This window comes from Pelobates fuscus, chromosome 4 (genome assembly GCF_036172605.1).
Source record: "Pelobates fuscus isolate aPelFus1 chromosome 4, aPelFus1.pri, whole genome shotgun sequence".
NCBI classification, from domain to species: Eukaryota; Metazoa; Chordata; class Amphibia; order Anura; family Pelobatidae; genus Pelobates; species Pelobates fuscus.
The window spans coordinates 232,075,661-232,101,076 of record NC_086320.1 but is presented as its reverse complement, the minus strand read 5'-3'; the positions used below and the strand labels follow the sequence as shown (position 1 = coordinate 232,101,076).

At 39.5% G+C, this 25,416-nt stretch overlaps 1 protein-coding gene across 8 annotated transcripts in view; it reads left to right on the top strand.

The window, feature by feature from the left end:
- The window catches only part of CTNND2 (catenin delta 2), a 1,082,982-nt gene that overhangs the window by 808,646 nt on the left and 248,920 nt on the right, over positions 1 to 25,416 (top strand). For all 8 annotated transcript variants that reach the window (XM_063451948.1, XM_063451945.1, XM_063451947.1 and 5 more), the window contains one exon: positions 9,032 to 9,245. In XM_063451948.1, the coding sequence (XP_063308018.1) occupies positions 9,032 to 9,245 (214 nt within the window). The remainder of the gene's footprint in view (positions 1 to 9,031; positions 9,246 to 25,416) is intronic.

Sequence of the window (25,416 nt, the reverse complement as noted above, 5' to 3'; positions counted from 1 at the left end):
CTACCAAGGTAGTAATGAGAAAATAGACCAGTTGAATGCCCTGGGTAAAATTAAAAATTAACTTTTAATGAATTGTTTAAAAGAAACGTACAGTGCTGTATATATCATACATGAAAATCGATGGTAACCAATGTAATAAATCAATATGATAAATAGATAGTTGCAATGTAATACCTATTGATAGTTTAAATTGGATATATGCAAAATGGTGACGTACTTTGATCTAAATATGAATAGTAGTTACAAATGTCAAAACCTATAGCAAACGTAGAGGACCTGTTCAAAAGTTTTCAGAGTACCTCTGGTAGATTCTCTGGTACCTCTGGTAGATTCTGGTAGTACCTCTGGTAGATTCAGACTGCAACAATACAATGTTGCAGTTTATAGTTAACTGTAACAAGAACTGTAGTACTTAGTTCTATCTGAGGAGAGTGATATAACTCAAAATTGCTCAATAGCTTAAGGGAAATAAACTGAAATAATAATTAGAAGGTCACAGAAAAACAAGTTTGCTTAGGTGATAACCGTTCACCACTTGAAAGCCTCTAAGTATCGTCAATACAATACAGAGGCTAATCTAAGAAGACTGACCAGAGAGCTGGGAACGGATTGCCAAGTGGCTAAATATTAGACCCCCATAGACACAAGATGACGATTAGATACATAGGGGTGACTAAACAAATCAATATCATAAATCTACCCAGTTACAGACAGTCAATTACTACGGGATTCGGAGGAGAGAGTGGGCGAATATAGTCTATGAACCACACAGCAAGATATCGCTGGGAATCACAGTTGGTCCCTGACACGCGCGTTTCGTCCACAACTCATCAGAGGGGATTGTACTCGAGTTCGGGGAGGCAGCCGATCCCTTGCCTTGAGCTGCAGATTGCTTGCTAAAGCCCTGTCCTCCCTGGACCGGCGGGGATATCACTCTCTTGTGGTCTAAACTGTCTGTCACCGACATTGTAGGAGGATTAAGGCCTGTTTCATAAGATGGCTGACACACCAGGGCCAGTTGCACCGCGGACCTTTATGCTGCTCCCCCCCCCCCCCACATGGACCTGCTACTTTGAGCTTTGGACAGCCTGTTTTCCATATTTTGGGTGCAGCTAAACGTTTGCACTCCGGCCATACCTGTAACTCCCGGAAACCGAGCCAAGGTCTCCCTGATCTGGTCTGATGATCAACACGGTGGAGCAGAGTATCTCACAGGTGCCCTCCGCATGGCATCGCTGAAGCGGTTGGCCCGTAAGCTCGTAAGATTTCTCCCCTATGCCTAACCACCTGTTAAAAGAGACAGAAAATGTGCAGTTCCATCTCAATGTCCTGTATATCTCTCTTGCTCTCCTTACTCCCTATTAAGATATTGTTACACTACTCTTGTTTCTTTTTCCGGAATACCAAAAAAACAAAAAAGGGGAAGTCACTCATTCTTGTGCTTATTGTTAATTCATATATGTATATTCTCTACCTCTGCATAGGTTATCAAATGTGTTACTGGCACATGCCAATTCCCTTTGTGATGTATCACTGCACGACAAAAAATAGAAAAAAAAAAAAGAAACGTTATTTTTGTTTTGCATAACACAACTCTGTTGTGAAGGAGTTAAAGAGATAAAACTTAAAGATTTAAAGCATGATTGAACTTTAATAGCTAGAGCTTAAATCCTTACTGTTTCCTGGTCTTTTGTTTCATGGTGTAACAATATTTTAAATCCCTTTAATATACTTTTCTTGTTCTATTACCTTTCATGAAACACACTGTGATATTGGCATATGTGCCTATTAACCTCGCTTTCTCTTGCAATGCCTCCCCTGCACTTGCAAACACCTCCTCAGCTTCTTAAAAGCATACACTATAGGTATCATTATGTTTGCTCACTTGTGCCTGTTGGGTGGCAAAAGGGAGATAAAGAAGAGAACGATAAGAAAATTAAATTTAATAGTGGAGGCCGGTCTCCTGTGTGGAATTGAAATAACTTTTTTCTCAGAAGTAGGAGGTAATTTTCATGTGTGCCCATAAACTGATTGAGCTAACCGTTAACAGTCAGGTAAGATAAAAATGGAAATTGTCCATAGTCCTTGATAGTTTGTTGTAGTGCTCTAAATTATGAGCAAGTGAAACGTGCACAGTATCTGCTGCTGTGTTTTTTCCAGTGCTGGATTTAATATAATTTTCAGTTACGGCACCAGATATTTCTGTCATTCTGCTCTGGCTCAAGTTAAGATATAGTCCCCAGATCACCTGCCTAGCATTGTGTTGTTGGTCTGTGGAAGGCCTACAACTTCTTAATGTTCCTGTTACCACTAGCAGGGCCGGATTAACATAGGGGCTGATGGAGCTGCAGCTCCAGGCCCAGGCCCATGGAATAGGCCCATTTAAAAAAAAAAAAAAAAAAATTTTTTTTTTACATTTTTTTTTTTTTTTTTACACACTACTCTTAGGTTTGCCACCTGACTGGTATTTTACTGGCACAGCCGGTATTTTAGGCTGCCTGGCCGTGCTGGTATTGCAGTAATACCGGCAATATACATGCAGGTATTTTTCTCAGCATAAATGGAGATTACTCTGCAATACCAGCACCAGCCAGTAGGGGTCACTGTGTGTGGAGAGATGCAGGGATAGGAAGTTACAGCATATCCCTGCCTCTCTCTACTACTCACTGATCCGTGGGGGAGCAGCAACACAGCACAGAGTCCAGACAGCAGCTCTACAGCTCAGATAAGTGAGGGATGGGGGGGGGGGGGGGGAGGGGAGGCAGCAGGGACACATGGGGACACTGAGACACTAGGGGACACATGGGGACACTGAGACACATGGGGACACAGACACATGGGGACATATGGAGACACTAGGGGACACAGACACTATGGGACACATGGGGACACAGACACTAGGGGACACTGAGACACTAGGACACAGACACTGGGAGACCTGGGAACACTGAGACACTTGGGGACACTGGGACACATGGGGATGCTGTGAGACATAGGGACATTGGGAGACACTGAGACATTGGGACACGGAGACACTATGTCCCCATGTCTCCCAGTGTCCCCATGTCCCCCAGCCAGTGTCCCTAGTGTCCGCAAGTCTCCCAGTGTCTGTGTCCAATGTCGCTCAGTGTGCCTAGTGTCCCCATGTGTCCCAGTGTCCCTATATGTCCCAGTGTCTCCATGTCTATGTTTTTGGGCATGTTCACCCCCTTTTGGCAGGTCTGGTCACGTGATTCGCGCCAGTGACACACCCTTTTACCCTGTCCATTGACTTCCTGCTTCACTGGACACTGCTGTTAGGGGGTATGGATTTACTTGAAAGATGAAAGCATAAATTAGAGAGAGATTAGCACTCTAATGTATGTGTTTTCGTATAGCTGTATCCTTTGAGTTTCCCTCCAACAACATCTCCATCAGATACATGACACTTGGGAGGTATGACTGTTTTAGTGTTTTTGGTCGATAAGATTCCGTAATTAGGCCCACCATAATTGTCAGCACCAGGCCCACTGTGCTCTTAATCCGGCCCTGACCACTAGGGTGGGAGTGTTCCACTCCATGCATTCCTATCATGATAAGTCAAATACATGTTTCTCCATGTTTTTCTATAAAATGAATACATTATTAAACTAGTAATGTTAATAGTGATTCCAAGTGGAAGATGCATGTATGTTAGGCAAGTGTAATAATATACAAGGTTATTCACCAAAGTGTGACTTCAAAAGTGAATATCAAAATTGAGGCCATCATTTTTGAGGCTTTAAATTTAAAATTTACTTTGAAATCACTGTACATTCCTGGATAGCTTTTTTCACTTTAGTAAATAATCCTGTTACACATATGAGTAATTCAATATGTTAAAGGGACACTCCAGGCACCCAGACTACTTCTGCCCATTGGAATGGTCTGGGTGCCAACTCCCACTACTCCTAACCCTGCAAGTGTAATTCTTGCAGTTTTCTATAAACTGCAATAATTACCTTGCAGGGTTAACTCCACAGCCACTAGAGGTTAACTCCACAGCCACTAGACAGCCACTAGAGGTCACTTCCTCCTTCATAGCACAGGAAACCTGTGCTAGAGCGTCGCTGGACGTCCTCACGCTGTGTGAGGACCTCCAGCGTCGCTCATTTCCCCATAGGAAAGCATTGGCCGACGCAATACAGAGGAGGAGCGGCGCGGAGGAGGAGACAGCGGCTAGGGACATCGCCGTTGCCTCAGGTAAGTGACTGAAGGGGTTTTCATCCCTTCAGTAACTGGAGATTGGGGGGTGGGAGGGAGAGGGACCCTCCAGTGCCAGGAAAACAGATCGTTTTCCTGGCACTGGAGTTTCCCTTTAACTGTCTACCACCCACCCTTTCCCCAGGGTTTTCTGCTTATGAAAAACTGCTATAATGATGTAGAAAGCATTAGACATTCCACTCCTTACAAAAGATCCTCTACCTATCTATACTCTATATAACCAGTTTTGTCTGCAGTGTAGAGGTGTATCCTCTAAATTGTTTATTGTCAACCAATTGAGAACTTTAGCCAAACTAGCATCAGAAAAATATTTACAAAACTATTTTACCTTAACATGTACATTTCACTCTTGAAAAAATAACACATGCAAAAGAAAGTCAAATTCAATTTATATATTGTTGATTATCCATGAAGAAATTATTGGAGATTTTGAGAGCTAATCAGATAGATGAATTGTATTGACGTAAGAACATAGCATATGGCTATTAGGCTTCAAAATTGTAAGGGAATTGTTAAGATACCAGGAGAGTTTTCTTTTCTCCCTTTCTCTTGTTATTTACCCAGCCTTTTTAATATAGGTCATGTCAAAGTAACCTAGTTGCACTTTGATAAGATACTGTTCAAAGGCTAAAGTACTGCTAATGCAGTTGTTTGAAGCTTATCAGCCTGAACAGTACATTTATTCATATAACCAAATCCAAACTATTTTTTTGTTGAAACATTTTTAGTAGCAAGTTGCCCTGTTGTGATTTATGCTGACCCAAGAGTGCGTATTATATTGTATTTGGATTTCTTGTTACCGACTTTGGCTTGTTTATCGTTTCTCCACTTTCTGTGTTCCTGACCTTGGCTTGTCCTACCATTTATGCTGTACTCTCCTAAGTTCGACCTTGGCTTTCTTCCTGACTACTTTATGTTAAATCCGGCCATTCTAAGGCCCGGTAATTCGTTATACCTTTAGCAGCTTTGGATCTGTGGGTCTTGGGTTCTCCTACTTTAGACATGACAGTTAATAACTCACGCTTATGAACAGATGTTATGCAATGAGGTACATGTTATAAAATTAGGGTACTGTGAAAATAAGTCAGGTCACCAATATTAAAAGGAGCCCTCATATAACCAAAAGAATGAAACAGTTTTGCAAAATAAACAATTAGCATGCAATATTAAATAGCTACCTGTATCTAGCCTTTATGGCACATAAATGTCATGGTTACATATGTTAACCACCTCAACAAAATGTCTAGATAGTGGTGTATTAGAATGGTAGGCTTAATGCCGTGACTATCAGTGGCTAAAACAAATGTAGAAAGTTGAGTTCAAGATTGTGCTGAGCTCAGGATTACAGTAAGACAAGGTCAAGGGTAATCAATGGGAAAATCAAAGTACAAGCCATAGTCAAATAACCAGATAATCGGTATGACAATAAGAATGTAGACTTGAGCAGTAGAAATAAGACAGCGCAGGTACTGAATATATAGATTGGTTATATATGAATAAACAGAATCCCATAGGTCAGCATCAAACTGTGAATATGGAAGTAATTTGCAGATTAGAAGACGTAGTAGGCTACATGTCTGTGAAAACTGTGGACTATAAGTGGCTGGTAATGGGAAGCATCTAAAATTAGAAAATGTATGGAATAGCCACACTGTAACAGCATCGCAATTTGTCACATTGGGATATCAGAGCCAGGTAATAAGACAATAAGAGAGCCACAGATGCCTAACCCTGAATGTTACAGTTTTCCATGTTTAAACCATTTATAGCTTTTCGACACAGTGGATAGTCTCGAAAAGTACCTTTTCATTTTTGCCATCTATTTAGTAATATTGTTATCCTTGTTATTGAAGGATTTTTGGTGAGGGCTTCTAAAACAATGATCTCAGTTCTCCAGCATGTGTGGGACACTGCGGCTCCCCAGATTTCTTCAAACAGAACCAGAGAGCAGGTTCAAAAGACCCCCTGGGCAGACAATCTTTCATTAAATGCTACAAGACCAGAAATATCAGAATGTATTTTATTTTCCTAAATAAACATTGTAAACTACTGCAGTCCCCTATACATTTTCAGAAAAAATACCTAAATAGTTTTAGCATCCCTTTTTGCACAGTGTTTTTAATTTAGATATATCTCTTCTTCTACACTCTTAATAGCCTGCAACAGCCTCCTCTCAGAGCAGGAGACAGACACTTCTAGACTAAACACCATGTGCTTTAAGATCTGATTGAAAATCGAACAATTTGTTTATGGATGCTGTGTGAGTCACAGCCAGGGAAGGTGAGGCTAGGGCTGCATAAACAAAGTGATTTAACTCCTAAATTTAAAGGTAACATAGTTAAAAAACAAACAAAACATGACATTGAATAGGGAAACATTGCCCTCTTGACACTTAAGGGGCTTGTTTCCTTTTTCAGACACAAAGATTTTAGGGTCCTTGCTCTCCCTGTACAGTGGCAATCTTCAGTGCGGCATCCAAATGCTTGAGAGCTGTATATCTCAAGTGAGTGTCTCTTGAGCCTGTGCAAGAAGCAAGACTCGGAGCTTCCCAGCACTACTTGAGTCTTTGCAGGAAATTATCATAAAGGATTATCAATTTTCATATAAATATATAAGCATGAACAGGGAGCTCCTGCCATGTTGCATCTTAAAGTTGACATCTTATATACAATAGGGCCAAGCTGTCTATCTAGTTTTGGCTGAGTTTACAGAACCTGAGTGGGAGAAGAAGAACACATTTTTTCTCCTGGACTTTTAAACTAATCTCCAAAATGTTCTCTAATGCAATCACTCCACAAAACCAAAAGTGTAAAGCCGCAATGGCAATGCATTTCAGATATGGTAGAGAAGAACTTCAAAAACTCAGCTTGCATTATGGTCAGGCCGCATCACTCACATCTGTATTCTTGTACTTACATAGTGGTGTACTTAGAGGTTTGTGAAATTATTATACCAACACTTTCTGAATGCACACAAATGCACATAGAGTATTCATTATTTATTTTACAAGGAATGGTATACTGGGATTACTTATATTTCTAATTAAATCTGGGGCGTGCATACAAATACAATGTTACATGTGTAAAAACAGAATTATAGGTACATTCTTACACATATATTTCACATATCGATTACAATTATACAATAGGACTATAACTACCTTTCGCGTTTTACTATATTTATATCTAAAGCATTCTTCTTCTTACTATATCATACTGAATTACATTCTCAACATACAGTTAGAATCTCCCTCCACACACACTCTATTACTATTTCTCAACACATGTATAATTTCCCATTCCTTAGTTACTGGTTCTCTCACCCCTCCTATTTCTTTCTCTATTTGTCTCTGTCATTTAATTTAATTTAATTTATCTGCGTCAATGTGTGACAAAAAATGTTTTCATCATTATTGGAACCCCCCAAAATATCTCTCTCTCTATATTTTTTTTATATAAAATGTATGAAGTCATAACAGTTTAAATAGTCTTACATAATTGATATCCATTAATCTCTACAGCTGCCTTTGTATAAATAAGGCTACAGATTATTAGACTTGTGTAAATAATAAATCTGTTGCACATAAAATCATGTTTTCTCTTTATATGTAAAATATATTTATATATTTAGGTGTTATAAAATGTGTTTCTTCAAATTTATTACATATGGATATTTCTTACCATTCATTTATTGTTAGTCTGCTATATATATATGCGAGAACGAAAAAAAATTGTAAAATCATTATCTGCCCATCGTACATGGCGATAAAAATGAGAGAGAGAGAGAGAGAGAGAGAGAGAGAGATCGAGATAGATCGAGATAGATCGAGATCGAGATCGAGATCGAGATCGAGATCGAGATAGATCGAGATCGAGAGAGAGAGAGATCGAGAGAGAGAGATCGAGAGAGATCGAGAGAGAGAGAGATCGAGAGAGAGAGAGATCGAGAGAGAGAGAGATCGAGAGAGAGAGAGATCGAGAGAGAGAGAGATCGAGAGAGAGAGAGATCGAGAGAGAGAGAGATCGAGAGAGAGATCGAGAGAGAGAGAGAGATCGAGAGAGAGAGAGATCGAGAGAGAGAGAGAGATCGAGAGAGAGAGAGAGATCGAGAGAGAGAGAGAGATCGAGAGAGAGAGAGAGATCGAGAGAGAGAGCGAGAGAGAGATCGAGATCGAGAGAGAGATCGAGATCGAGAGAGAGAGAGATCGAGAGAGAGAGAGATCGAGAGAGAGAGAGATCGAGAGAGAGAGAGATCGAGAGAGAGAGAGATCGATCGATCCTGGATTTGAAAAGTGTTCAGTTTACTGTATCCATAAATTCAGAGTTCAACAGATCAACGTTTCAACCTATTCAGGTCTTTATCAAGTGCAGTAATAGATAGTATGAAACCCTGTCAACAATGTGTATCTCTGAAAATAGGTGTTTCTGTTCATTCTATATTTTGCACAACATATTGACATTCTAACTAATTAACAAGCAGAATAAATGTAAATACACATTATTGCAAGTCAGCATATCAACACAAATTTGTAAAGCCCCCAAAATTATATAAACAAAAGGATGTTTGTAGTGCTGTATTTTAATAGGATTTAGCATGGTCACAAAAGGTAATGGAGAAATATTCTAGCCCGCTTGTCTGTTATATTTTGAGCATGCTAAAACTGTCATCCTTAACTTATGCTCATTTAAAGAATAGTGTTTTCCACGTGTAAATAAAACATATATCTGCACTTCTGCACATAATCCAACAATTTTTTTTAAATGTATATTATGCATATTTTATTTTTCAGATAAGAAGACAAGGAGGTATTCAGTTATTGGTAGATCTGCTAGATCATCGAATGACTGAAGTTCACCGTAGTGCTTGTGGAGCTTTGAGGAACTTAGTATATGGCAAAGCCAATGATGATAACAAAATTGCCCTAAAAAATTGTGGAGGTATTCCAGCATTGGTACGATTGCTTCGGAAGACTACAGATCTGGAAATCAGAGAACTTGTTACAGGTAAGATTTTTTTTTTATTATTATATATTTTGAAATGAGCAATTTGCATTTATGAATGCGCAGTTATTGCATGTGAACCATACAACAAATGTTTAGTGCAGTACAGTAAGGCATGCAAAATGCAACTCAATATACCAATTCGAGAAACCTTTCAAAATAGTATTCTGTTCGTAAAACATGTTGTCTATGAAAATAATATTTTATCAGTCTTTATAATTAATAATGATACAGGTGGTTTAGAGGACAAAAAAACAGGTGTTCAGGTGTGTTAAAAATATCCTCTATGGAACACTGGACCTCACAGTGGCCCTTGCATTCTTACTCTCTTACTCCATATACCCCCACTGTCTGTTTTTTTTTTTTTTTTAATTACTATTTTACTATGACATCTAATAAATGCTAATAAAGCTTTGATACCCATACATTGGGTTGATACTTATTTCAGGCCATGCAGGATTGATTACACCATGTTGTGAGCTCAGTTCCACGGAACTCCTGGTGGCTCGTGTGCAGCACAATAAGACTAAGAGTGCTGCAAGTTTTATTGGGATCAGACGACCAGTTTCATGTTAGATGTGCAGCTTTCTATATTTCATTTTATTTTTCAGACCTCACAAAGTAAACTTGGTAAATGTCAGGGATAAGAAAACAGAATATTAAAAGTCCTGTCAAGTGACAGTTCCCATTTAAATAGATAAAACACAGAAAACTGCTACAATGATTCCATGTTACATAGCATTTATATTGATTTCTTTGTTTGCATTCATTGAACAACTAACAATAATGCTATAAAAACAGTTATGTTTGTCATACACAATTTATATAGGAATATGTCCAATACAATGAATTTTGGTAAAATGACAGTAGACTTGCAAAATGTAAGCAAACGTATAGTTTGAGGTTTGGCTGTTTGTTTAATATATGCCGTTTTTGCACGATAGTTGTTCACTAAACAGTGAATTGTGTCAAAGTAATAAACTCTGTAGTTGTTCATTATTTCATCATCCTCTAAAATGTCTCCTGGTGAGTGTAGCTTTCACACTAATTGGCACAGCACCTCTGCTATTAGAAAGCAAGATGCAATAACTGGTTAGGATAGCGACAGATGGCAATTATTTCTATACCTCCAAAGTAGATTTGCTGTCTATTTGCTATTTAGCCACAATATGCTGTGTGTGCAAGGTGGCCAGTAAACGGGTAAAGCCCTGTTTAACTGCCAAGCTTTACAAAGGAGGAAAAAAAAAATAATGTTGAGTAGAAAACAAATTAAATGTTTTCAATATTTTTATGGTTCAATATTGCTGTGTTGTTCAAAATGTATTTTGCCTATTTTTGCACATATCTTTATATAAATGTCTGTAAAAATCTGTAGTCTTTTTGCTTCACTACCAATATAAATAAATAATTGATTTAAATATGTTCTTAGTTTCATCAGAGTTAATACTCTTAAAATAATATATGTTTATTATTACATCTACAATTTTACTGAGGTAACAATTCAGTAGGCCACTGAGTTATGAAGAACACACTGTTCTTAGTTCAGTCAGCTGATTCAATTTGTTAACTGTAGAAAATAATCCAGGCACTCCAACGGATTCCAAGGCAATTTTATTAGAACCAGGAACTACACAGCAACGTTTCGACCCCTTAGGGCCTTTGTCAAGCTTGACAAAGGCCCTAAGGGGTCCATTTTGGTCCATTTTGGTACTGGGACTTTTCCATTGGAGCACCCTGGATTCCATGACAAAGGGTTGAGTACACTTCCATTATCGATATATGTCTAGCTGATTCGATTTGGTCCCAAACTCAGACTGTGACTATTTACAAACATTGTAAGGAATGGAAAGTACATTCCAGATACATTTCATATCTTATGCAAATATAGCCACCTAATATTCAGAGATTTCAAATCAAGTTCAGTATAAAACTTGAACTAATTGCAGATATCAAACAGTAACAAGCCTTTATATTATTTGCTTGGAAATTATGTTATGGTCGTTTCCTTTTTTATATATATACAGTTTTTTGTTTATTTATTTTTTATTAAACATGACATTTATTAAACTTCAAAATAATTTTGATATTTCTTACTATAAATTGAGCTTACAGACTGCCAGATTTCTTGATGTTACAAATTAAAGCATTGTTAAAACAAATTAGATCACCTATCACTTGCAGGAAGCATAAACTATAATCTGTATAAGTCACAAATCACCAGCTGCCTCGATTTTTATGCAGGAGAATAGTTTCGAGACATACGTCTTGTATTTCTTTCACAGAATTGGGTGGAAACATTTTTCCCATTCTTGAAAATTCTAAGAGGGTAACTTTACGCACGCCCTTACTTCTTGCCTTCTTAGTCAGAGTAGGCTCAGCTTTTTATGTATCTTCATGAGTTATTCAATTATTTCAGATAATAATTCACGATCCATTAGATAATCCATTAGTGGCAACAATTTCCTGTTACGGGCTTGGCTGATTTTCAGGTTTCAGAATTGACAAGCCAATTCTATCAGACAGATGGTAATCGGAAGTCACGTTGAATTATAGAACAGCCTTCAACAAGGTAGAGGAAGAGCGGGTTTGTTTAAATAACGGACAAAATAAAATATAAATGCTGCTAACAAACCTTTGAATTTGATTCTGAATTTTTGGAACTTTGGCCAGAAAGCGATGACTGATCTGTAAATAAAAAAATCTAATTTCCATAACAATGTCATGTTATTTTATTGGATATTTATAATAAATCCTGTGTTATAAGTGAATGTGTGTTCAATATTTCAACATGCAAAGAAATCTAAACCAAGTGAGCAATGCATTCAGATATCTTGAATAAGCCAAAATAGATGTTTGGATAGATATATGCATACTTATAAAAACAATACCTCAATTCATAAATAAGAAGTTTCTCATTTATTGATACTATTTTGTTAATTGCATTTATGTATTATGTTTTATGATTTTTATTTGGCAGTATATATGATCTTAGGTAATGGACTTAGCTGGTAATATTATTTGATAACCTGAGATCACTCTATCCAAGGAGCCATGGAGATTAAAATCTTCTTAGCCAGAATATCATAGATTGGCAAATTACCTTTTAAAGTGTTTTATTTTAAACCACACTAACATGTAAAATCTAAGATGTGTAGCTTTATACCAGCTTAATATAAGCATTTTTTGTTTAAAAGAAATATTAAATATTTTTGTTAACAAAGTGAAGAAAAAATGTCAAGATTTCATTAATGGGGGCAGGGAGCCTGGCCATCAAGGAGAGTAGACGTGCATGCCATGAGCTCCCGCTGAAAAAGCAAACAAGCTAACTTTAAACGGGCTAAAACAGCTATTGACCCCACTGACAGGCAGCACAGAGCCCTGAGGGGACCCAGCGAGATACCCTGAGAAAGTGGATCGGTCACGGGAGACCGGGAGAGCACCGCTGCGGCCTACTACACCGGAGCTGGGGAGGGACGGCCGAACTCCCTGCTTCCAGGTAATCCACGAGAATAGTCACTCTCCTACCCCCCCCCCCTTTGGACCGGCGGGGGTCATCCCGGTCCACACTCGACAGCCTAAATCGAGCAACATGAAAACGCCATATAGACCCAGAACGGAGTACAACCACATGAAGAGGGCCGAAACAATAATGGCACCTGACACATGGCATGATGAGGAGACACAAGAGCAATGTACCCCAGTCCTTTGCTCTGTGGACCGCATACTAAAGCGGCTGAATAAGCACATTCAACAGTTTTGGGTAAAACTGGAAACCCTCTTCTTCTCTAAATCGCACCAACCTCGAGTCAAAAAGCGAGACGGCAAGAGTCGGAGGGAACAAGGGACCCCCTCGGGCCTACAGCACCGAGACAAGCCTGCACCTCTCACTGCTGGCCCACCTGGGCCGAAGGCCACCAAGGGCTTGACCCGAAGACATCAGCCACACGGACGGAGAGACGGCCACCACAGACGGCGACACACCATCGCGTCCCCCCGTCACTCCCGCTACGGGAAGGACCCGGTCCTTGGAAGAGAATGGGCCCGTGGCACAAAGATGTCAGCCTTCATACCAGCCTGGGGCTGGAGGGAGGACCCACCCTGCCCCCGGCGAACAGCCGCCTTTGTTACCCGTCCAGCACCAAACGTAGCGAACAGATCACAGGGCCCAGACCGAGGACGCACCCCACAGGTGACGAGCTCCCGGCTCACCTTTGCTGGACTCTGGCACGAAGGCTCATGCAGCCTCCCCTCACAGGGAATTGGTTAAGCGGCCTACAACACCTCTGAATGTTGTTAGCGGTAACCACACTGAATGTAACGATAATGACTCTCAGGGGTGTATTGAGGGAAAGTTGCTTTACAATATTTAACACTGGAAATGTATAATTTGATTGGTCACACCTATGTCTTAGTGCCCCTAACTTTGAGACTGACGATACAAATGCCTAGATGTTTAACGCTTTTTCACTGCATGGGCTGATTCACTTCTCCAAACTATGTTGCATAAGCTGCCTACAAGCCCACCGTAACTTGATTCCACCGGGCCCTAAGTTATCATATTATGTTTTGAGAACCATGCCTCCACATGGAGTAGCATAAGCCTGACACCTATCCCAGCCCCAAACGCCTTAGCTATGTACTTAAGATTGATACACTCGTGACTTCTATACATATACACCTAGCATGCTCCAAGCCTGACCCTCTTGAATTTAAAAATAAAAATTGTGCACTGTTCTTATATATCCCATTGTTATCTATGTTTTGAACTATGCAAGTGGAATGCCTTTGGGGTACCACGTTCATGTATGTTACCCTACTATGCACTGCAAAAAAAAAAAGATTTCATTAATGACAGAAAGCAAATATTGTCCATTTCCGATCTAGCTGCCTAAAACAGTGGTGATATTTTGTGGTTGAATAGTCTACATTCATGGAGGTCAGTGAAATAGATAAAGTAATACATTTCTATGATGATTATAAGATTAATGTTTAATTGAAGATTCTATTTGTATATAGTCATTGCAATATTGCAAGAAAGAATAGACAAAAAAATGTAGAAATTTAAAAAAACAACATATTCTTAATAACACATTTTCTACAGTTTATTTATTCTGTTTTGTAATTATGAATATATAATTTAGAAAATTTAAGAATGGCATCTTCTCCCTTTAACAAAATCTCAACTTTATTTCACATTGTTATAAATATTTATTAACTGTAAATGAATGTGCACAGCAAAACTGGGAGTATTATCACCCCTTTCATACATGAAAGGTACATAATGCTGTTTGGAACTTGCTACAGAAACTATGTAAAAAAGAAACAGAGCATGAGTAATCAATTTCTAGGGAACATTGTATTGCATAGACATTAATTAGACCTGTAATATTGATGCATAAATCACAAGAAATCACATCATATCAAAATCCCAACTTACATGATAATGTGTGGCCTACTTTTATCTATTTACAGAGATTTCTCTTTCATTGGTTTGCACTTTTGTGGGCTTTTGCTAAATTATATAGAAAGTGAACTAAATTGTATAGATTAATATGTTAAATAACCAGGAGTAAAATATGCAGACAGAAAGGCAAATATTTCTAATATAAATGTTAAGCTTGCTTTCGGATTGAAATTAAACCAACACTTTTCTGAAAATTACATAATTAATTAAACCTTTGAAAATCACCAATACATTGTTTGACCTTTTTCATATTGCTCTATGATTTATTTTAAAAGTGTATAAAAGATTAAGCAACACTCTAGTTCTGTACAGGACCAGATAGAACACGCATTGAACTTGAAGGGGGGGCGGGGGGGGGCAATACATTTTGCTTCTGTTTCTCCTCCTCGACTTACTGTGTTTGATGACAGAAAAGGCCAGATAATTGCTATGAAACCAAGATGGAGGAAACTAAGATTTGGGTACAGTGGTGTAGATTTCATCTTCATTTTCAGAAGTTGAAATCACATTATTTTTTAACATAGGGGATACGTGAACATGACATTCTACATCCTGTAAAAAGATAGTTCCTCTTTAAAGCTTTTGACTCTGTCATCCGAAAATATGTCAGTTGCAGTAAATGTCTGCCTGTCTGCACTCCCATCGTTATGGCTGAAGCATTATATGCATGAAGATGTCCGTTCAGTCTGCAGTACTTACTTTGGGGTGTTCGTGACATATCATCAGAAATAAAACATACCCAAAAGAAAATAATACAAGATTTATTGTTATAACTGTTTAATATTATGTCATATTTATATATTTAACTTTATTTATTAAAAGCAGAAGCTTGAGTTGTTATTTCAGTTGTGTGATATCTGTATAGATTAACGTAATCTCTTGCTGCATGTCTGAGACTTTATGATCCTATACTGAATAAGCTGTTCAGATAATCTGTTTCTTCGAAAAACCTTGGGGAAGACAGGACTTGTCATCTGAAATTTGTGGCTGATTCCAGATCTTAGTTATGTATTTTAGTGAAAATAGAGGGAAGAGTGAATCAAAAGGCAGCACTATTCTAATTTAATAATTAGCAAACAAATGTAGAAGTTCTGTTTTCCCTTCATTGTGTTTGAGATAGATGCACTATCATACATGAGTTTCTATGTAGAACAGGCTTTTCAAAACTCTAACCCTAATAGTGTCTAAGCTAAGCCTATATTTTTAGATTACTTTTTTTTTTTTTTTTATGTTTTAGATCATAATAGACATTTTGTTGAGGAGAATGTACACGATGCTACTGGCAACCTATTTAGGATAAAAAATAACATCAATACAAAAAAAATCTAATCTATACGATTTATGGAAGAAATTAGCTACTCTATAACTCATACACCCAATACACCCAATGTACAAACCACTGGCAACCTCAAATGAAATTCTTGAAATTCCTTCCTTATAACTGACCTGCCCTAAGTAGCTCTTCTCATCTACACCTAAACCTTATATTACTACAGCACCTGTAGGAGGGCCTGCAGAGCAAAGACAAGACAGTTTAACTCTACCCACCAAGAAAGAGACTGCAGAGCAGAGACAAGGTTCAGTATAATCACAATTAGAAAAATGAAATTATATTTACCCTTTCAAGTTTAGGTATAACAAAGGATTCCTCTTAATCCTCAAATAGTAAAAAACAAAACTAAAATATACCTAAAATATACAATTGAGAAACTGTCATACCTCTTCCCGGCCAGTGCTGCTCTGGTCCCGCCGTCCGTCCTGTCCCTTCACGCTGTGCAGACGCCCAGCCGACGTCGCCACACACCCGGGTGCACGCGCATGGTTGCACGCCTGTGTGTGCGTGCTATTACTAGCTAGGGGGCGTGCACCTTGTCTCCGGCTTCTTAAAGGGGAAGTAGCATATTTTATCTTTGAACTGGTACTCTATTTATATCTATTTCATTACTGCCCTATTAGGTTCCCTAGCCTATAAGCTCTCACTTAGCCCTATTTATACCTCCCTCTTTCATCACTTCCTTGCCCTGTCGTGGTCTCTTGTAGCCCAAGAGTGCGTTGGTTTCTCTTTTCTGGTATCTGACTTTGGCTTGTTTCCTGGTTATCCGTACTTCTGGCATCCTTGACCCTTGGCTTTGTTATTCGTTTTTTCTTCCGTCTCCTATCCTGACCTTGGCTCGTCTGACCATTCTGTTCTCATCTCTGTACTTTCACACGTTAACTCCAGCCATTTGAAGGACCGGTAATACGTCTGGCTTTGTGTACATTTTGAGCCCCTTAGTTTGCATGTTGGGGAGGTTAACCTTGACAGAAACAAATCATAGGATAATACAGTAAAAACACTTAAAATCTCCAAATTTCAAGGTTGCACTCACAAAAATCCGACAATTAATGTGTATACTCCAGGAGTTTAGTGTTGTCAAATATTCAGAACACCCATATAGAAATAAAATCAAGACAAACATAGTGCAACACCGTGAGTCTGCCACCCACTCCCATTAGGAAAGAATGTAGATAGTGAGGACTTACCATAAGGTCATCATCATGAAGGAGTATAAAAGGCATCCTATGTGTTAGTGGGAAAAAACTCCCGAACACTGCGTTCACGGGAAAAACTCATGCACACTATAACTGACTGAAACACACTTGCTTGCGTTCGAAACCAGAGAGTGGCAGTTGGAACAACTAAATGTGAAGGAAAAACATGGCGCAAAAGCGCCGAACAGGGACACAGAAATGCCTGAATACGTCGCTGAGCCCTATTTATGAAAACTGGGTTCAAGGAGGTCAGAAGTAATAAAAACAATGATCTAAATATAAATATAATAGACAAGATATAAATACCGTATATACTCGAGTATAAGCCGACCCGAATATAAGCCGAGGCCCCTAATTTTACCCCAAAAAACTGAGAAAACTTATTGACTCGAGTATAAGACTAGGGTGGGAAATGCAGCAGCTGCTGGTAAATTTCTAAATAAAATTAGATCCTAAAAAAATTATATTAATTGAATATTTATTTACAGTGTGTGTATATAATGAATGCAGTGTGTGTATGAGTGCAGTGTGTGTATGAGTGCAGTGTGTGTATGAGTGCAGTGTGTGCAGTGTGTGTGTGTATGAATGCAGTGTGTGTGTGTATGAGTGCAGTGTGTGTGTATAAATGCAGTGTGTGTGTATGAATGCAGTGTGTGTATGTGTGTGTGTAATGCAGAGCCTTGGTGGGGGGTGGGCATTTTTATTTTTTAATTATTATTTTAATATTTTTTTTTGTTTCATTACATTTTTTTATTATTATTATTTTATTATTTTATTATTATTTTTTATTTTATTATTTTTATTTTATTATTTTTATTTTTTTTATTATTATTAATATATATAAATGTTTTTGTCCCCCCTCCCTGCTTGCTAGCTGGCCAGGGAGGGGGGCTCTCCTTCCCTGGTGGTCCAGTGGATGGGCACTGTGTAGGAGGGGGCTGTGGGGGCTGCAGAGAGATGTTACTTACCTTTCCTGCAGCTCCTGTCAGCTCTCTCCTCCTCCGCCGGTCCGTTCAGCACCTCGGTCAGCTCCCAGTGTAAATCTCGAGATTTACACTGTGAGCTGACAGAAGAGCTGAACGGACCGGCGGAGGAGGAGAGAGCTGACAGGAGCTGCAGGAAAGGTAAGTAACATCTCTCTGCAGCCCCCACAGCCCCCATTGTCTGTATTATGGCAATGCAAATTGCCATAATACAGACTGACTCGAGTATAAGCCGAGTTGGGGTTTTTCAGCACAAAAAATGTGCTGAAAAACTCGGCTTATACTCGAGTATATACGGTAAATTAAAATTGTATAAATTAACAAAAAACAAATAAAATACTATAGAACAGAATATTACAGACACTAATTTATACTGTAATAAATATAAATATATTAATATAATTAAAGATACATTAAAGATATATTAAATAGATAAGAGATCCCACATTTAAGAAACAGTGGGAACTGGTGTTACTTAACTGAGGGAGCAGCAAAGAAAGAGGAAGTAGTTTATTGATCACCACCTATTATGCTGGAGAGTTTAATCCGATTGGCTGTTCCTGTCGCTAGGAAGATATACCTCTCATGCTATTTATTGTTATCATACTGATTTAATGTTATATTTTTTTCTTTGCTGCTGAGGGAAATAAAGAAAGAGTACAGCATAATAGGAGCCTCTGTGTCTGAATTAAATTTAGCTTCTCCTGTTTTTAAACATACACATATGCAACAAGTTTTTTTAAAAGAATATTCTGTAAACCTGATCCGTGCTACTCCTGTACAACACCCAATATTGTGTTCAGCTACAACTTCTGAGTACAATACCCCCAATGCCGAAGACACCTTCCTGTAAAGCTATAGTGACATATAAGAGGTATGACCATTTCAGTTTTTACACTTTTTAGAATTTTGATTAATGGATCTGATTGCCCTATGTCTCATTTTGGGGCATTGTAACCGCCCATTTGTTTATGTCCATTGTAACCATTTCTGAACGTAGGCAATTCAGGGTTGTATGGTTTATATTGTGCCTAAACATATTGCTGTTTATTCACCAGATTATAAAAATTTTGGTGAAGTGTATATATTAATATATTATATGTATATATTAAGGATCTCATAACGAGAAGGGGCACCCATGCTCTCAGTACAGTTTAGTTGTATGAATGCAAGTACAAGTCTTAAACTGTGTGACGTAAGACATTGAATTCTGGGTATTTGGTAACTATCATGCCATATGTCTTACTATATATGTTGTTAGCCATACTTTGCAACATTGTTTCCCATTTACTAGTGCAGTTTGTCCATGCATTTTATATGCTACATCCTTTTTTGTAGATTGTTCGTCTTAACATAACAATACCTCCTCTTTTGCCTCTGGAGAACTATGTTATCTATCTCCATATACCAATTACTTTACTATTAATGTTACCTATTATGGTATATAGGTAATCAACACTGCATACCTTATTTTCTGTTGTTAATACGATGTCCTTTGAAGGAATTTACTGGGGAGTTGTTGGCAACCGTTTAATTTTTTATTATTTATATGCATCACATTTTTTTTTAACTTATGTCACATTTTTATTAATTTTTCAACCAGAAAGAGAGAGATTACTTGTGACTGTTGTGGCATTTAGAAAACATTAGTGTTTTGCCCATGTGTTTATGGTATAGTCCTTTTAATTTCTGTATAAGCACATAGGAACAGGGAATATAATGCCCTTTTTTTATTTGGTACATTATTGTGCTGATAGGAATTGACCATGATGCATTTTACAAGCCCAAACCACAAGCACTATATAAAAATGAAATTATGAAAATATTATTATTAGCATTTACATGGCCCAAACATATTCCACATGGCTTTACATTATTAGAGTAATTTACATACAGAATATTAACAAAGACAAGAGGTGAAGAAGGTCCTGCTCAAAAGCTTACAATCTATGAGGATATATTATTAGTTGCCTTGTCCAGGGACAATTACTGGTGGGGTGGTTTGACCAGAATTTGAACCTTTATGTGACTTCATGTTGTGTGTTTTTTTTTACATAATTAATAATAATTAATATGGACATACAATTATATTGCCTTCAGTAAAGAAGGGTTACCCCCCTTTAGAGGGTTAACAGCTTTGACACCTAGAGCCAGGTTATCCCTATTCACTCTGAATAAGTTGAGCAGTTTTTAATTCAGTTTGTCTGCCCGTTGGTTTTACAATAATACACAAGCTGTTCCTTTCTGTGTTTTATCTCGAGTTTTATAAGAAGAACCAAGAAGAGGTCAAGGTGTCATCACAGCACATAAAAGCGCATGTGGTTTGAGCCAGTCCTTTTACTTGACTCTTTCCTTGTGAGTTTTCTATTTACATTTTATTACTAGTCATTATCTTGACGTACTGCACCATTAGATTTCTCCCCTTATTTTTCTCCCCTATGTTACCTACAGGGTTTTTTCTTGGATTACAATTTGTAACTAGGAGTAAGTGCATTTTAATTAGTGCTCCATTGGTGGTGTTTTTTTCCCTTCCAACTTCTCACTTAACTGTATTTAAGTTTGGGTGGACAAGAGAGATTTCCACACCAGTGTGGTAACTGCTTTTATATTGACATTTCTGGTAAATTATTTAAGTGCCTATTTTATAAATAGAACGCCTTTTTTTTGTACATATCAATTATATTGATTTTTATTAGTATAGATTGGTAAACATATCTTTAAAATATCCAATACACCTATTCTGAACAATATAAAGCAAACAGCATGATTGACACTCACCTGCAAATCTGAAATCTCTGAGACAATAAATGTTGCAGTCTCAATATGTGTAAATCCATTCTAATGATAAGATAGAGTAAAGCTTCAAAAACTGGAACCAGCAATCCTTTGGATTTAAAATCCAATAAAAGAAAGAGCCTTGTGTGATTTACTTATAACACTGTTGTCACTGTACATTTTCCGCTTTTGAATGTTAACGCTTTCTTCACAGAAAATAAATAGTTCTTGTTAAATAATATTATACATGAAGGATCACTATTCATTTATTATTATTTTTGTATTCTTTATTTTTGTACTGCGTGGAACACATTGGCATAACATTTAGGCTTTCGCAGAAGCCGATCACATCTCCAATATAGATTTTTTGTCAAAGTAGTTACAGAAAGGAAGAGTATCGGTTAAAACAATCATATGACTTCGCGTTTACAAAGTAGTATGCATTATTAGGGTAGCCCCCAATTGCTTTTTGCTGTTTATGGCTTGCATTCCTGCAGTTTTTCTCTTGTGCCCACCAAGCTTGTTTCCGAGTCGTAGGACGTGTAGTGGTTTTCTTGTGCATTTAGATTCTTTGTGTGTCGGTGCATGCAGAGCTACATCACAGAGAGAGGAGCTCCCTGGATAGACAGGTTAGTGAACCATGGAACATCACAACTTATATAGACAAGGGCATAATCTGTAGACATATCGTGCCATACCAAGGGTTACAGATTATATTATAGGCTTGTCTACATAGAGACGTGTCCGTTGCATTAGCATTTCTTTGCGTTATCTGTCAGCATTGCGTGGTGTCCTGTATTTGTTAGACGCTTCTCCTCACCTGTGACTTATCAGGAGTAGCTTTTAACTTCTGCATGTATTATCCACTTTTTTAAAAGGACAGAAGGAGAGAATAGATAAGAGTAAGATAGGGGAGTGAAGAAGGGGGTGGTAGTGGTGTTGTTAGGGAGGAGGATCTGCAGAGGTGGCAGTGACCGTTTTTGCGCGTGGGCTAAGCAAGTCAGGAGTTTGTGAGTCGCAACACTATGGATTCGTCTCTGTCAGTGGTTGGTGTAGTCTTCCCAGGGTTCCCAAATTTTGAGGAACATTTGGCAGGTGTCTCTGATTTGTGCCGTCAGTTTGTCCATGATGTGAGCGTCCTTTATGTTGTGGGTCACCTTGTCTCTGTGTAGAATGTCTGTGTGTAGCCACGCCTGTGCCATGGCTCTTCTAGAGGCTAAGTTTATCTTATTGAATAGCTTTTGTTCTCTGTTTGTCAGGTCGTCTAGCGGTCTCGCTATTAGAAATGCCTATTGGGTCCGGTTGGATATTTTTATGAAGTATCTCTGACTGAAGTCCCTAGCAGCCAACCCTGGTATGAATGCTTTGTTGTGAAGATATGGGGCCAAGGGTGAGATTGGTTGTGCCAGGGCGTATTTGTGTGCTGCGGAGTCCCAGATCCTGATCGAGTTCAGGATGGCAGGGCAGCTTGTGCGGAGTTGTGGTCAGTCGGCTCTTGGTAGCCAGATCCAGAATTGAGGAAGATCTGTGCTCATTAGGAGGGTTTCTATGTCTGCCCACCTGTGGGTGTCTGGTGGTGAGTGCCATTCTATGATTTGGACGAGTTGGGCTGAGAGGTAGTAAAGGTAAAGGTTAGGGAGTCCCAGTCCTCCCCTGCACTTCAGGGTGTATAGAGTCTGTCGTGATATTCTATGTCTCTTTCTAGCCCAAATAAAGTCGTCTATCACTGTTTGTAGTGCTTTTAGGTCTCCTTTAGTGACCTTTATAGGTAGTGCTTGGAACAGAAAGAGGATGCATGGAACGAGATTCATTTTAACGCTATGTAACCTCCCTATCCATGATATCGTTTTTTCCGGCCATTTGTCCAAGTCTTTCAAAAGGATGTTTATGATGCGTTGGTGATTTTTTGCGTATAGATCTTTGGGGTCTGTTGTAGTTTAACGCCTAGATATTTGAAGGGTCGGGGGCTTATGTGTAGGTTTGTCTTGTGTTTTAGCCATGTAACGTCTGTTTCCGTCATTCCTATCGGAATGCCCACCGATTTGTCCAGGTTGATCTTGTAATCCGAGACCTGGTTGTACGTTTCTAGTAGTGTAAGTAGGTTCGGGATCGAGAGGGTTGGGTCAGTGAGAGTGAGCAGGATGTCATCCGCATACGCGGAGACTTTGAATTCTTCTGTTGCTATTTTTATACCTGTGATCTGCGGATGGGATCTTATTAGGTGTAATAGTGGTTCTAGGACCAGTATGAACAGAAGGGTTGACAGGGGGCAGCCCTGTCACATTCCGTTTGTGAGTTCAAAGGGGTGCAGTGGCGCACCCTGTATTACCGTTTGTGCTCTGGGGTTGCTGTACAGGGCTTTCACTGCGGTTATAAAGAGTTCTGGTATTTGTAGTTTCCGTAGTAGGGCGAACATGTAATGCCACTGGACCCTATTGAACGCTTTCTCCGCGTCCAGGGAAAGGATCAGAGAAGGAGCTCGGGTCCGTTCCGCCCACCACATGAGATCTGTCGCCCTCCGCGTGTTTTCGTACAGTTGTCTGGTGGGCACAAAGCCTACTTGGTCTGCATGTATGTAATTCGTAAGGAGGGAGTTTAGTCTATTTGCCAATATCTTGGCATATACCTTCACATCGAAGTTTATAAGGGATATGGGGCGGTAGTTGGCCATGAGGGTTGCGTCCCTATCTGGTTTGGGAATGAGCGTGATGTTTGCAGTCATAAGGTCTGGTGTCGGGGCTTCTCCTGCCGTCCAGCATGCATACATATTGGTCAGGTTGGGTGTAAGGTCTTCTTTGAAGGTTTTATAATATGCCCCATCGAAGTCGTCAGGGCCCGGGGCTTTGTTCCCTTTGAGTCCTGCTATCGCCCTGTCCACCTCCTCTGCGCCTCTAGCGTCTCCTAGGGGAGCCATTAGGTCTGCCTGAAGTAGTGGGAGCTGGGTCCTATCCAAGAATGTTGTTACTGCTGATACGTATGCTGTGTTATCTTCTGTAAGTGTGTGGGAGTGGTTGTATACCGCCCTAAAGAAGTTTGTGAATTCGTCGTTGATGTCCTTGGGGCTCGTGAGGATCTGTCCCTGTTTGTTCCTTATCGCGGCCAGTGACGGGCCTTAGTTTTGGGTCTAAGGGCTCTCGCAAGGAGCATGTCCATTTTATTAGACTTTTCGTAGAAAAGCCGCTTCGTTCTCACTAGTTCTTTGCTGATGTCGTCTATCATTAGTTCCCTGAGTAGTCGTCTGATTTCTGTTAATTCTCTAGTCGTGGTCTGGGTGACCATCTGTTTGTGGCGTAGCTCTGTTTTTCGTAATTGTTTTTGCAAGTCTCCTAGTCGTTCGTATTTTGTTTTTGTTTTTGTTGGGTCGCTATCCGTATGAGGAGCCCGCGTATCACTGCTTTATGGGCCGCCCAGAGGGCTGTTGGGGATATGTCGGGTGTGTTATTGGTTTGGAAGTAGTGTATGATTCCTTCCCGGAGGTTCTCTTTGATCTGTGGGTCCCTGAGGAGGGAGGCATTCAGTCTCCACCTCCAGGGGGTGTGGCCGCTAGGGACTTTTAATGTGAGTGCAATGTCCGCATGATCTGACCATGAGATCGAATTGATCAGAGGTTCTGATCCAGTTCATGCCAATTTTGTTAGTTAGGAATAGGTCTATGCACGAGTAGGTTTTGTGTGCTGCTGAGAAAAATGTGTAGTCCCTTTCTCCTGGGTGCTGGAGTCTCCAGGGATCCAAGAGACCCGTGTTTTGGATGAATGTGTGTAACAGTTTATCTTGTCCCCCTCTATTGTGTGAGCGGGGGAGATGTTGTCCCCCGCTGCGGTCTGACACTGGGCAGGGTGTGGCATTTAGATCCACACCCAGGATGAGTATCCCCCTTGGGAGGGACCCGATCAGAGTCTCCAAGTCCAGCCAGAACTGTGGGGACGGGGTGTTTGGGGCGTACATGTTGATAAGGTGGTAAGTGTTAAGGTGCATTGTGCCCGATAGTGCCACGTACCGGCCTTCTGTGTCCGTTTGGACCCACCGTGATTTGAATGGGGCATCTTTTGTGTATGAGTATTTCTACTCCGTTTTTTTATAGGGTGCTCTTGAAGCGTATGTTCTCGTGTAGATGTGGTTTGTTAGTTGCATCTTAGAGGTGCGTGGGGTGTGGGATTCCTGTATGAATCCCCAGTCCAGCTATATTGAGTGGCTATTTAGCCAGTGGAGTCAGTTACCAGAAACTATATTAAAACTTATGAAACTATGTCCAGGTCCTGGTCGGTTCCCAGCCTCAGGTACCCATCACCTGAATCAGGTAGCGCTGCAGGGATGGTCTGTCCAGGCCTCCAGTAGTAGAGCTAGTCCCTCGCGGTTAGCCGGGGGCAATTGTAGATCCACTGGAGCCGTGATGTCAAGGTCTGTTAGGAATGCCTTTACG